This window comes from Globicephala melas, chromosome 4 (genome assembly GCF_963455315.2).
Source record: "Globicephala melas chromosome 4, mGloMel1.2, whole genome shotgun sequence".
Classification (NCBI taxonomy): Eukaryota; Metazoa; Chordata; class Mammalia; order Artiodactyla; family Delphinidae; genus Globicephala; species Globicephala melas.
The window spans coordinates 73,812,561-73,827,851 of NC_083317.1; the positions used below are offsets into that span (position 1 = coordinate 73,812,561).

Genomic DNA, 15,291 nt, shown 5'->3' on the forward strand with positions numbered 1-15,291 from the left:
CAGATCTCTTCTACTGTGCAATGCTGTTGCACCCTAGGATTTGTTTTAAAATCCTAATTGGAAACATTTTATAAGAGGCTTTAATATCTAGTCTCAGTATATAGTTGGATAAATTAAGAAATTATGATCTTTTATGAGATCCTCTCAGTGAAGTATGACATATAAAATGGTGAGCAGTTGAAAGCACTTCATGTTTGAATTTATGCATCTTCGTAATTCGAAATGGTTTAACATTTAGTGAGTAAAAAGTGAACTTTCTCAATTAGAGATAAGTAAATAATATATCGTGTAAAGAATGGAAACCAATATATATGGTTATGTAATATGCATAATTGACTCTTTATCCTTATTCCTTTCTCTTCTAAGGATGAATTCAGAATGTGGTTTTGTGCAAAAATTCGCTTGCTTTCTCTGGAAACTCCCCCATTTTCAAGCCCCAAATCTATGGCTAATAAGGTTTCAAATGGCCATGCAGTTCACTTAACTGAAAATCTGGCTGAAGAGAATAGGCTTGAGATGAATAAATATTCACAGCCTCAATCACAACAGGTATTGTGATCTTAGTCTCAAAGTTCCTTTAAGAACCAGAATTGTTACATTTTATACTATTACGGATAGTCTATAATTTTGTACTTGCAGTTTTTTGTTTGAGATTATATGCATATAAAATGCCTATTTATCATTGTATATAACACTTTAGTTATTTACTAGAAGAAATAGATTACATGTCACATGTGATTGCTTTAATTTTAATAGTTGTTACATTATATGCTAAATTTGTGTTAGTAAACTTAATTGTTAACAAGTGATAATAATGCTTTTTGATATAACCTTTATGTATGTTCTACAGATTCGTTATTTCACCCACCATAGTGTAAAATACTTCTGGAATGATACCCTTCACAATTTTGTTTTCTTAAAGTACGTACTTTTCTTTTGTTTGGATTATGAGTATCTTGATAATGTTTTAGCTAGAAAAGAATTCATTTTAGTGTTACATAAAATTGAAGAGGTTTTTGTTACATAACTTTCATTCACTTGTTCATTAATAACTTCTTGGTGTTATTTGAATACTTACTAACCATTTTAGAATAAATCCTATCTGCAGCTTGTACCTTGGCAAAACTTACATAAAAGTTAGAAGCAGTATGCTCCCAAAATCCAGTCTGAGTCCTTTTCTTTTTGAGGATTCATCTAAAGTGAATTTTGAGTATACCTTTATTTATTATTTATTTATTTATTTATTTATTTATTTATATTTTTGTGGTATGCGGGCCTCTCACTGTTGTGGCCTTTCCCGTTGCGGAGCACAGGCTCCGGATGCGCAGGCTCCGCGGCCGTGGCTCATGGGCCCAGCCACTCCGCGGCATGTGGGATCTTCCTGGACCGGGGCACGAACCCGTGTCCCCTGCATTGGCAGGTGGACTCTCAACCACTGTGCCACCAGGGAAGCCCTGAGTATACCTTTTAGTCTTTCAGTTCTTTTTCTTTTTGAGGGTTCACCTCAAAGTGAATTTCGAGTGTACCTTTTAGCCTGTCAGCGTATCTGAATTATCACCTCTCAATTTCCTGACAGTTCCATCCACTTGTACTTGAGGGATGGAGTGATAGACAAACATAAATTTCACTTTAATATGTGGATAAAGATGGGACATCATCAAACAAGTTAAGCCTTGGGTAGGACATATTGGAATAATCCTTTAAAATTTATTTTTTGTGGAGGCTTCAAATGATATAAGTACTAAACTAGGATTCTATTTTTATTGCTGTTAAAGTGATTAAACACTGTTAAGTATCGTTGCTTGAGAGTGGCAAAGGAATTCTTAATATTAGCAGTAAAAAAAGAATCACCTTGTGAACATTTAAAATGTTCATGCCTGGATTTTTTTCCTCAGACACTAAAGAATTGGTATATTCTGGAATGGAGCAGGGCAATTCCACATGCCTACTTCTGAAGACCATTCCTAGTTAAGAACCATTGATTTCTTTATAGAACACTGCCTATAAATTGTCATTTTGTTTTTTAAAAAAATTTTGACTTGGAGCTGATCCCTGCTACCTTTGGAGAAGTAATCCATCTCAGTGGGAAAAAAGAGTCAAACATATTTGCTGTGTAGCCTTTGCCAACCATACCAACTTGTAGAATTTAAACTTATCCCAGTGATAGCAGCTAATCATGGGGCTTGGTTTTTCTATCCGAAAAAAGTAGAAAAGGATTGGAGTTAAATGATGTGTTATATTCTCTTTAGAGTTTTTCTGAATAGCATCTCAGTTAAAATAAGCATAATTAAGACATTTGTGGTGGAAAGTAGATATGCTAGTTGAATCCCAGTTTTAATAGTTACAGATTTTAGACATTGCCTGTGACTCATACAGATTCAGCACTTCTCTTCTCAGTATGTATTAGATGAGGGAAGGATTTAGATGGATGCTTTTGTAGAAAGAAAAATGAGTAGGACTTCTTAGAGTGAAGCTTAAAAATTGAAGAGGGAAAACTAGATAAAAAGTAAAAACTTTTTCATCTTTAGTTTGGAATTCTTGAGTTAGTCATACTTTAATTTTATTAATTATTTGCTCTTAAAACTTTGGCACAGACTTAAAGGATAATAATATTGTTACATAAGCTTGAGTATTGAGAGCCATCTTATTATGTGACACGTTGGATAATTTAGAAGTTGTCATATTTGAGACTTAGACCTTTCATTATTGTTTTATCTTAGGAATTGGAGATTTAAAAATTGTCATCCATATCTCAGTTTTTGTTAGGGGTTTCTATTTGTAAGGAAGTCACACTTTAAAACCAGGAATATAGAAAAATGAGGCATTGAGAAATATGGATATTTTAAACTTTGTTTAAAGTAAAAACTTTGGATTTATTTAGGGGACTGGATGAAGGTGTTTCTTGTACGTCAATTTATGAAAAGCATAGTGCAGGACTGACAAAGGGGATGCATGCCTACAGGTAATTTTTATCCAACTAAAGTTAGACCTATTATCAAAATTCCTAAATAAAGTAGTATATATAGTCTACCCTTTTACCATATAGTTGTAATATTAACAGGTATTTAAGTGTTATAGTAGATGACAACTTATTGATATTTTATTTGGGTAACATTGTCTCTCAGTTTAAGAATTATAAAAATGTTGAAGCTGATTTTGAAGTGAATATCCCTGATAATGTACTGTATTTCATCAGTTCTAAGGTGCACACTTCCCTGCATTTTAACATCTCTATAAGGAGGGTGTGTCATACAGTGGGTGGAGTGTCATCCTTTACTTGACAGCATTTTTGTCTTTCTTGATAGTACATAAAATCATGGAATGTCTTACAGTTCAAATCTTAGATTTACTGAAATGTTGGGAATTGTAAGCATGAGCTCAAATTTACCACAATGAAAATTTGTAAATTGGGAGACATAATCCTTCTTATAGTGTTATTCTTTGCTAAAGTATAAAAGTATACCAGTGTATTACATATCGTAGAGATAAATGCCTTTTTCAACTACACTAGAAATTTTCTTGTACTCCTATAGCATGTTCTTTCAAAGGGTTGGAATATAAATTCATTCATTCAGGCTTCTACTTCATAAAAGGCAAGAATTAATGTATCATATAGGAAGTACTATTATAAGGAATTTAAGTGGAAGGTTTTAAGCAACTTAAGCATTAAAAAAAGCCAAATGTATAATGTTCTGAAATAAACATTTTTAGTACAGTATTCTTATTAGAAAAATAGTACAGGACCCCTCAAATTTACTTACGTAGTCTCTTGCAAAAATTAATTGCAATTCAAAATTGTTGAGATGTATTTTGTTCATGGGTGGAAAAGAAAGTCTTTTGTTGATATGGTTATTATAGACTAGTGGGAAAGGTACTTGTCACACAAAAAGATAAAGTGATAACAGTATAGTTATCCAGTATGGACTACATTGATTTAAATACTGTAGATAGAGAGTTTAAATTGTAGAAGACAGCTGTTTAGAAACATGAACGTTTAAGTCCTGGATTTAAGGAGCAGTCGGTGGTTTGAGCCTTATCTAACGCAATGCCTTCCCTAAATTGTTATTATGATATAATATAATGTAATATTATTATTGTATTTTCCTGTTATAGAAAATTGCTTTATGGAGTAAATGAAATTGCTGTGAAAGTGCCTTCAGTTTTTAAGCTTCTAATTAAGGAGGTAAGACAATTGTACTTGTCTCAACATTTGTGATCAATAGGTTTGCCATTTGAAAAGAGCCAGGATTTAAGTAATGATATCCTTGGTGTTTTGTTTCCTAACTTCTCTTTGCTTATTTTTTTACTTGGAAGGGCAGAAAGATATTCCTCTGATAGATCAGTAATTTGGGAGCATGATTACTTTTTTATTTTGTCTAATTTTTTTCTTTTCGAAGTCTGTTGTTTTTTGTTTTTTTACTCTCAGGAAGTTGCACATCTAAACCTTACCCTATTATACAGATGTATACACCTGTCTTTTCTTTTTTCCCGCTAATTTTTTTGGCCGCGCTGTGTGGCATGTGGGATCTTAGTTCCCTGACCAGGGATCGAACCTGTGCCCTCTGCAGTGGAAGCGTGGAATCTTAACCACTGGACGACCAGGGAAGTCCCTCCTTCTAATTTTAAAAGCGATTAATCATGTTTTCTTCAGGTGGTACACTCTTAGGAACTAGGCATTGTGCCAGAAGTTTGGAATTAAAAACATGACATGATGAGTAACAATGAGGAGCTTGCACTTTAGCCCAGGAGTAATACATGTCAGTAGTTACTGTGGTGACCCTTCAGTTGTAAGAGCCGTAGAAGCGGTGGGGAATGAGGGATTGCAGGCATGTAAAGGAAGGAGTAAGTGGTTTTGCCGAGGAGAGTGGGTTCTCCAGTCTTTCTGGTTTGGGGCTAAAGTATAGAATTAGCTGTATTGAGTGAATACTTTTAGTAGAAGGTACAGATTGTTTTCCGTCAGTTCCTGAGAGTGGCCATATAATCTGCTTTAGAGCATAGCAAAGTGTAATAATGATTAGGAATTAGAAACACTGGTTTATAATGTGACTTCATCAGTAACTAGCTTTGGTCATTAGAAGACCTTTCTCCCTGCTGTTCCTTTATTGGTAAAATTGTAGGAAATCCTTTAATGATCCATTTGATTTTTTTTAAGGGAACTTTTATTTATTTATTTATTTGATTTATTTATTTATGGCTGCTTTGGGTCTTCGTTGCTGCGCGGGCTTTCTTTAGTTGCAGTGAGCGGGGGCTACTCTTCATTGCGGTGTGTGGGTTTCTCATTGCAATGGATTCTTTTGTTGCGGAGCACGGGCTCTAGACACATGGGCTTCAGTAGTTGTGGCTCATGGGCTCTAGAGTGCAGGCTGAGTAGTTGTGGCGCACGGGCTTAGTTGCTCCGCGGCATGTAGGGTCTTCCCGGACCAGGGCTCAAACCCGTGTCCCCCTGCATTGGCAGGCGGATTCTTAGCCACTGGGCCACCAGGGAAGCCCATCTCGTTTGATATTGAAGTAAAATGGGACTATATATGTGAAAGTGCTTTAAAAAGTACAGAAGCATCAATTTTAAAACATTGGGGGTTATTAATGAAATTGGTAAAATACTATAAAATTTGGGTAAACAAAGTCCATTGCCAGGACTCCTTATCTTTTTTTTAATTCAGATTTTAATACTTAATTATTTCCTTAGAGAAAGCAAAACTGTAACTTATTTCATGTTTGTCTTCTCTTTGGACTCCAGTGAACCTTTGACTTATAAGTAAATTAGTGCTTCGAGTTCATAATAAGTAAACGTTTGTTCCAGTTGGTTAAAAGTTTTTGTATCCTTTAGCAGCACAGTAATTATTGAAAGTAAATGTATTTTATTGCTAAAGCAGAATGAAGAACAGCTAAATTCACACGTGTTAGCTGTTTCTAGCTGAATCTGTATTTGGGTTTGGTATGAACCTAAATGGATGCAAATAAATTAAGCTTATTTAGTCAAACTCTAGTAGTTTGATGGTAAAAAAAAAAAAAAAAAAAAAGTAATATCTTGCCCTGCTCTTTGGGTAGTTACTTGTTACCGTAGGATACTACAGAGCTTATCCTGTAAGTATCCTGTTGGTTATTTCTTAAATCTGTATGCTTATAAACATCTCATTCAATTTGACTTAAAAATCTTGTTTTTTAGGTTCTCAACCCATTTTACATTTTCCAGCTGTTCAGTGTTATACTGTGGAGCACAGATGAATACTATTACTATGCTATAGCCATTGTGATTATGTCTGTAGTATCAATTATAAGCTCCCTATATGCCATTAGAAAGGTAAGTCCAATTTATTATGGGTTTCACAAATGTGTTTGTATTTTGTAATAACACGTAAGGTGTGTAGAATGATGCTTGGTATAACGTAAGTACTCCATACAGTTATTCTTTAGTTATGTGAATATGTACTCCCTTTCCCTCTTTTTTGAGGTGGGGGAAGGCAGCTGCTTTTTAAGAGTCAATGTATCGCTTGACTGCTTTGAGGCTGTAGGATCTATAGTTGCTTATCTAAGACTGGAATACTGGAGGGCTGATTCTGCTGTTTTCAGGGCTGTCTCATTAAAGTGCTTCTTATTTTGTCTAATGTTTTGAGCTAAAATATTGAATGATCTTTGAATCTTTTGGTCTTGACCTTTTCAAAGGCAGAGTGATATGAATTTATTATTTTAGCTTACCTTATTTTATATTACCCTTGCTTTCTAATAGCTTGAAGAGTTAGTTTATATTAACAAGTTAATTTTTTTTTCCCTGATTCAGCAATATATTATGTTGCATGACATGGTGGCAGCTCACAGTACTGTGAGAGTTTCAGTTTGCAGAGTAAATGAAGGTAAGTAAGTACTTCAGTTTACTCTTGGAAAAGTAAATTTAAAAAGATTTCCACTAAACCCTAATGTGTGAAGCAAGCCCAATATATTATACATATACACTTATTTCCATAAGAAATAAAAATGTGTGTTTGGATTTGTACTCATGTTTCTGTATCAAATTCATTCATTTATGTGAAATTGTATTTTTCTATAATGTGACACATACTATACTAGACTCTTGGGATACAGTGGATGGACATAGTCCTTGCCATCATTGAACTTCAGTCTAGTTGGAAAGACATGATAAACAGAAACAGTAACGTGTGATAAATGCTATGATAGGGAGAAGTCAGGGTTAGATATTAGAGCTCATTTACTGTAGGTGTCAGGGATGCCTTCTTTGAAAAGGTATTCTTAAGTGATTGAATTAGACAGATAAAAAGTAGGTGAGAAAGTGGTAAGGTGGGGGTGAGAGAGGGATAGAGGAGGGTTCTAAGTGCCCAGAGGCCTGGGTATTAGAGAGAGTTTTGTCATTGTAATAACTGAAAGCAATTCAGTGGCAGCAACTAGATAGTGGACAGCCTTTTAAGGCTTGTTAAGGGATTTGGACTCTCCCAAAAGGCAGTGGAAAGCCACTGAAGAGTTTTAAGTAGGAGAGTGATATGATCATATTTGCCTATTTGAAAAAATCATTCTGGCTGCCATGTTCGAACTTATTTAGAGGGGATTAATATTAAAGGCATGAAATGAATCAGGGTGAGGGTTGTGGAGATGGAGAGTGGTGAGATGGGTTTGAAAGATACTTAAATGTGGGCATTGAAGAAGATTTGATGATTCATTGGATGCAAGGTGATACAGTGGTGTCAGGCTGGGGGCATGGATATTGGTGTCATTTAATTAAATAGGGAACACTGGAGGAGAAGCAGGATTGTAGGGAAGGATAATGTTTTGGACACGTTAGTTTGGTGAGATATTGAAGAGGTAAAGGAGATAAAGGGGAGGCAGCACAGCATCATGGGCCTTGGAGACAGTAGCCGCTTTGATTGATCAGGAAAACCAAATCAGTCTGCATTCTCTTGGCTCAGTATACTACATCCAGGTGTAAACCCAAGTTGGCCTGGCAGGTTGCTTTCTTCCTTGCGCTTCCTGGTCACTTGCTAGAGTACTAGCTGATAGTTTCTGCCTCCCTAGCTGCAGTCTTAGATGTGTAGCTTATTGGTGCTCCTCCTCTCCCCACTCTGCTGCTGCTGAAGATCCTGGGGATGCTAGGACAGATGCACTGCTCAGTGTTTAGCTTCCTTATCCCCTTTGTATAGTCCAACAGATCATTGATATTTAGTTTCTCAGTGCACCTAAGAGGGTTAGAATTTCACGTGGCATTAAGGCATTGAGTCACGTTTTTAAAATAAGGGATCTTATTAAGAAATGAAGATTATTATACTTACTACATGCAAAATAGCATCAGAATTCTTTAAAAGTTGTTTCCTCATAGCTTAGTAAACTACTTCTACCTTTTTTTAGAAAGGGAAGAGTGTTTGTCCTGCAGACTGACATCACAAACAGTAGTTTTCTCCTCACCCATCTTTGCTTAGAAACCAGTGTAAGTCTCTTCTAAGCATAGTTTAATAAAATCTAGGGGTAGGGGAAGAGAGAGAGAATGCCCAAATATAAGGCCACCTTTTACTTGGGAAGATCATTAAAGAAATGTTTAACTAACTTGAATATAATACATAAACTTCTAAGGAAATAATGAACTAGGTATGACAAAGTTTAATTTATTTTATAAATTGATTTAAAATAATATCTAAGATATTTTGGGACTATTTTAGGAATATTGAGAAAACAATGAGACATTATGGATTATAAATAGTAGCAACAAGAAAAAGAATGCTGTTAAAAAAGAAAGTGCTAAAATTTCAATGCTTTTATCTGTTTCCAAGGGATTACAGAAATCTGAGTTTATTTACCTGTTGCAGGGGGTCTCCTGTGTGGATTCATCATCTGTTTACTCATAGGGCTGATAGCTAAGATTGAGCATCCACCGTTGTAATGAGTGTTGAAGCCCACCTACCTGTTAGCTTAGAGGGGACTTGGCATCAACTCTGTGCAGTTGGCGTCCTATCCAGGGGCAAACTAGCTGACACATTTAGACACCATGCTTTGTTAGCTTAAGGAATAATAATCTTATTTGTCAAAACTCTTCATCTATTGGGATTTTTCTATTTAACTCCATTATATTTTTAATGTATTTTTGAGATCAGGTGACCTTTGGATAGATCTTTTGTTTGCTGTATTCTTATTCCAAGTTAAAGAATATTCTTTTCAGACTTTTCTTTCTTTCAATTCAGAAATCGAAGAGATCTTTTCTACAGATCTTGTGCCAGGAGATGTCGTGGTCATTCCATTAAATGGGACAGTCATGCCTTGTGATGCAGTACTTATTAATGGTACTTGTATTGTAAATGAAAGCATGTTAACAGGTAAACTAAATTAAATGAGTAAAACCCAGATGAGTTGTTTATAATGATACTAGGATTAAGTAGTTGTTGATTAAGCTATGTCACAATTAACTGTGCTGTTTGTGTCCTTTACTTATGAATGTCATGAATGTGATAGATATTTGTGAAAAGATTTTCTTTTTTTTTATTTTGAGGGAACCAAATTCTGCATTATACTCAGCTGTGATACTAAAGCACAATGCTGTTGTTCACGATATCTCGTCCTTCTTCTGTCCATTCTTTTGACATGAGGAAATGCTTTATAGTAAGGGAAGAGGAAAGAAATCCTTTGCCCACAGCATATTTACTTCTCACTTTGATATGCAAAAAGTGGGACTAGAAGAGTTGATATTTTTATTAAATTGGGGAGAAATAGACTTTAAAATAGCTTCCCTTTGGAAACTCACAATCTGGAGGTAGAGCTTTATATCTTTATTTTTTTTTAATTTAATTTAATTTAATTAAAAAATTTTTTTTCTTTGAACATTTTTTTAACATCTTTATTGGAGTATAATTGCTTTACATTGTTGTGTTAGTTGCTGCATAACAAAGTGAATCAGCTATGTGTATATATCTTTTTATCATGACTATTTTTTAATTGTCATAGTCAACCTGGCAAGAAAGTGATTCCTATATAATACATTTTTGAACTGTTAAGAGTCTTAAAACACACTCATACACATAAATATCCCCACACACCTGTCACCTTTGACATAAGAAGTGCGAATGCTACAGAGCACTACATTTTAATGTTAAAAGAATTTGGCTCTTTTTTACTGTTAGAGAATTACCATACTCTTCTGCCTTGCTCGGATGCTTGTTCTCTTCTTACTCGTGTGTGTGTGTGCGTGTGTGTGTGGGTGCGCGCGCGCGCTTGTGGTCTGGGAGTGGGTGGGATTAGGAGTGGATCTTCACATGTTGTGTGTGCTTGGGGTTGCAGAGTACTTCCTAGGTTAGTTCTCAGGGATACCAGAACAGGTGCTGAGGCGACGGTAGCAACCTCGTCTTCTTATTTGAAACTTGGCACAGTTATTTCCAACTGATTACCTTTGAGTCACAGATCACTTTCAGGAATTATTGTGGAAGACAAAATTTGATATTTCTGGGTAAGGAAATTGATAGACCAAAAGCTAATTGATTAAGCTATGTTATTCACATGTGAGAACTGTTAATAACTGTTGTCAACAGTATGATAACATTTAGGATATTTAACAACTCAAGATTTGTGTGTTTGATACTGATTTCTATGCTTTAACTTACGGATGTTTTTTTTAAAGGAGAGAGTGTTCCAGTGACAAAGACTAATTTGCCAAATCCTTCAGTGGACGTAAAAGGAATGGGAGATGAATTATATAGTCCAGAAACACATAGACGACACACTTTGTTTTGTGGGACAACTGTTATTCAAACTCGTTTCTACACTGGAGAGCTTGTCAAAGCCATAGTAGTTAGAACAGGTAGAAAATATTTAATCTTGTCTTGCATGGTTTAGCACATTTGAAGCCTATCGAATGCTTAATAAGAGATTCTGTTTTGAGAGATAATTCTCATTTTCTTATAAAAATACTATATAATCATTTTATTCTTTAATTTTTTTGAAAGGATTTAGTACTTCCAAAGGACAGCTTGTCCGCTCCATATTGTATCCCAAACCAACTGATTTTAAACTCTACAGAGATGCCTACTTATTTCTACTGTGTCTTGTGGCGGTGGCTGGCATTGGGTTTATCTACACTATTATCAATAGCATTTTAAATGAGGTATGTACATGGGACCCTTAATAGAGTTTGATTCTTAGTTTGATTCACATGTGGCTCTTGAAGATTTGAAATGTAGCTAGTGAGACTGAAAAATTAAAATTTTAATTTAATTTAAATGAATTTAACTTAAAAAAAAAGCCATATGAGACTTGTAGCTATTATGTTAGAAGGTACAGATCTAGAACATCACCATAGAAGCAGAAAGTTTTGATCAGCTCTGGTTTAGATGATCTTTTATTTGCTCTCTGGTTACTTTAAAAGAGGGAGGAGTGATCCCATACTCACCAAAAGCTTTATTTTTTCTTTTTTTAACCTCTGGTATATACAGCATTAAAATTATTTGTGATTACTGAATTGAAGGTATTTCTAAGGGACCTTGTCAAATTTCTTTTTTCTATCCCCTATAGAGACTAGCATAGTAGTTAAGAGTCAATATCTGATAATATTTGTTGACTTTGAAGTATGTAGTGTATGAAGTATATGGGGCTATTAAAGTAAGAATTAGCTTTAAAAATAGCTCATTCCCACAGTCCACTGACAAATTCATTGAGCTTTCCATTTTGCAGAATGTCTAAAGGGAAAAAAATTATAGATAGTTAATACATGAATATACATACACACTTATTATATATAAGATTAAAAATGGTTTATAGACTTTTCACTAAAGAAATACCCCCATTGGGTTAATAAATATTTAATATTGGGGGTCTGACATTTATTTTTATGTTAACTGTAGGTAGAAGTTGGGGATATAATTATCGAGTCTCTTGATATCATTACAATTACTGTGCCGCCTGCACTTCCTGCCGCAATGACTGCTGGCATTGTGTATGCCCAAAGAAGACTGAAAAAAGTGGGCATTTTCTGTATCAGTCCCCAAAGGATAAACATCTGTGGACAACTGAATCTTGTTTGCTTTGACAAGGTTGGTTCAATGTCAATAATCATTGTCAAAGGTCACTTTGTAGCTTTTTAAGTCTAAAGTATTTAGATTAATGGTTTCTGTATTCTTTATCATCTAATTTGCACACGTTTTAAAAGAAATGTTCTTCTCATTTTTCTCTTTTAACTTATTTGGCACATGCATCATTTTTGTATTATTTCTTCTCATTATTTTTTCAATTTTTAATACTTTGGATATTGCTTATTTGCCCAGATCTACCATTCATATCCAGAATTATGCCTTATAGTAGTAGTAGTAAAATTTATCTGCTCTTTCACCTTTTTAACAGAATAGGCTCTATACAGATATAGTTACTGGAATGTTATTGCTGTAAAGTATATACATTTAGTGTTTGCTCTATGATTTCATTGAATGTGTTACAAAATTATGAAAGACACTGATTATATGATTTTATGTGAAAATGACAAATTTTGTACCTGTGTGAAATATACCTTGCCTCTTACAAAGGGTTCTTCTTTCCTCACCTGAAATTAGTTTTCCTAAAAGTTTAGAGAATTAAACCTTGGTCAGAAAACTTTCCATCTGTCTCTTCTGGGTGACTAACATGATAAGAATTTGATTTTTGTGCATCTTCATTATTAAAGAAAAAAATATGAGATGTATTTTATTAAGAGAAAAAAAAAGTCATATCCCATGACTGTGTTTTATATGAATCTGTTCAGAAAATTTTACTTAAAATTTTGCTTAATCTTTTTTGGAAATGTTTTTAAAATTTTTAAGCAGACACAAAAGTGGAGAAAAAGATGCAAGTATAATAAATCCTCGTTTGCCCATTATCCAACTTAAACAGTTACCAACATTTTGTCAGTCTTATTTCACTATCCCCTCATTTTGAAGGTGGCAGCATCAGATATGTTATTTCATCCATATACTTCGGTATATAGCTCTAGAAGATAATGTTTTAACAGAACTTACCACAGTACCATTATCACTGCTTACTACACTTAACAAAATTAACAGTTCCTTAGTATTACCTAATATCCAATTCATATTCAGGTTGCTCTGCCTTTCTCAAAAATATCTCAAATTTTTACAATTTGTGTTTTCAGCCAGAATCCAAATAAGGATTTCATTAGTTATAATTAATCTGTGACCATTGCTTTTCTTGCCTCTCTTTCCCAGTCATCTTATTGAGGAAACCAGGTTATTTATATCCTGAATTTGCCTAATTGCACCTCTTGATGTCATTTAACTTGTTCCTCTTCCCTTTTTTGGCTCCCTATGCCCTAATCTCCCCATCTTGTGTTGGCATCCTTCATTGATTGATAGGTCGATTGGTGCATTGTTCCACCATTTAATACTATAAGTACATAAGTATACTATTCCACACATATCTCCCCCTACCCCGCCCCACCCACAAAGAGGAACCGCACCATACGGAGTGTTCTGCACACTTTTCCTCACTTTTTGTCCTGCAAGTTACTCTGTTAGTACATGCACAGAGATCTTACTTATCCCCCTCCCCATCTTATAGCTGTATTGTACTCCATTATGTAGTTGCAGCATAGCTTTTCATGATTTTGTAAATGTGCTCTTTTTTTTTTTTTAAGACTGGAACTCTTACTGAAGATGGTTTAGATCTTTGGGGGATTCAACGAGTGGAAAATACACGGTAATTATTAGCTAGACTTGATCATTTATTTTAGTTAATTTTAATAAATATTTTAATATATGAAACATTCAAACATATAGAAAGTAATATTATAGCTATGTACCCACCACTAAGATTATACAGTTGACATTTTGCCATATTTGCTTCAGATCTCCTAAAAGATTTAAAACATTACAGATATTGCTAAAGTCTTAACCTATCCCTTTTTCTATCCCTACCACCATTTTGAAGTTGTATTGTTATCTTTGCATGTTTTTATATTTTTACTTCATATATATCTACCCATAAACAAGATCTGTTTATAAATAAATATACACAACTGTTATGTACTGTATGTGTTTTGCTGCTTTTTTGCCTCATAACATTGTTTTCAAGATTCATCCATGTTGATATATATAGATCCAATTTATTAATCTTAACTGTTGTTTAGTATGCTGTTATGTGATTAAACCATAATATTTGTTCTTCAGCTAAGGTACAGTTTAACTTTTTCTCCCTTTTTCCTTCCACTTTCACAGTGTCGCAATTAAAATTCTTAGGCATACAACTTCTGTGAGCATGTGGTTGAGTTTCAGTAAACCAGCTTCTTAAAAGTTTCACTGCTGGGTCATACCGCACATGCATGGCCACAGCTCTAGTAGGTACTGTCTACTTGCTCTCTAAGTGATGGTGCTAACCTACACTCTCTCCCTCAGTGGGTAAGAGACCCTCATGCTCCATATCCTTGCTAAACTTGCCATTGTCAGACTTCTAATTTTCCCAAATGGATAGATATGAAATGGTATTTCATTGTGGCTTTGTTCAGAGTTTCTTTGGAGTTTAAGCGTATTTTCACATTTTTGGAAGGAGGGTCATTTAGCATTCTCTGTATTGTCAGTTTATATCATAATTTTTTTAATGGTGTTGTTTGTCTTTATCTTATTCACTTGGTAGAAGTCCTTTGTATTTTCTGGGTGATCATCTTTTTCAGTACTATACATTAAAAATATTTCACCAGTCTCTGTTTCATCTTTTTACTTTGTTTTTGCTGTCTTTGATGCTTAAAAGTTTTACTACTATAGCTGTGTCTATGCCACTTTTTATTTTTTCTCTCTCAAAAGTCTGTGGGATTTTGGTTTATACAGTCTGAGAGACTATTGTTTGGTTCATGTCATGTCAGAGCTGTCACATCTTCTTGGTAAATAGCGTGTCACATTGTGACCTTACTTATCCCTAGTGATGCATCATGCCTTAAATTCTGTTTCATCTAATATTTGTATAGTTTTACACCAGCTTGCTCTTGCCTGATGTTTGCCTCCTATATCTTTTTTTCTATCTCTTTACTTTTCAGTCTTTACGTTCACATTTATTGCCATCGTGTTCACATTTATTGTGATTTCAGATATATTTGAAATTATTTCTACCATCCCTCACCCCAATTCCCAAACACATTTTCTCATATTTCTCTCATTTTCTCAGAATTTATACATCCTAATCTTTTACTACTTGTCCTTAAGTTATTAATATTCATATTTAGAGTCTAAAGTCCATGGGTGTCTTTATTAGTTTCTAAACCCCCAAAACCCATGCACTGTACACTACTTTTACTTTCACCTCCCTTTTTATATGTATTTGTTGCATAACATT

General features: G+C 34.4%; 1 protein-coding gene across 7 annotated transcripts in view; it reads left to right on the plus strand.

Annotated features, from left to right (window-relative positions):
- The window catches only part of ATP13A3 (ATPase 13A3), an 80,536-nt gene that overhangs the window by 24,757 nt on the left and 40,488 nt on the right, over positions 1 to 15,291 (plus strand). For 6 of the 7 annotated variants that reach the window (XM_060298272.2, XM_030860455.3, XM_060298273.2 and 3 more), the window contains 11 exons: positions 367 to 549; positions 851 to 921; positions 2,882 to 2,962; positions 4,114 to 4,183; positions 6,167 to 6,301; positions 6,779 to 6,851; positions 9,180 to 9,311; positions 10,607 to 10,786; positions 10,932 to 11,089; positions 11,826 to 12,014; positions 13,604 to 13,665. In XM_060298272.2, the coding sequence (XP_060154255.1) occupies positions 367 to 549; positions 851 to 921; positions 2,882 to 2,962; positions 4,114 to 4,183; positions 6,167 to 6,301; positions 6,779 to 6,851; positions 9,180 to 9,311; positions 10,607 to 10,786; positions 10,932 to 11,089; positions 11,826 to 12,014; positions 13,604 to 13,665 (1,334 nt within the window). The remainder of the gene's footprint in view (positions 1 to 366; positions 550 to 850; positions 922 to 2,881; positions 2,963 to 4,113; positions 4,184 to 6,166; positions 6,302 to 6,778; positions 6,852 to 9,179; positions 9,312 to 10,606; positions 10,787 to 10,931; positions 11,090 to 11,825; positions 12,015 to 13,603; positions 13,666 to 15,291) is intronic. The other variant, XM_060298274.2, reaches the window with a different exon arrangement.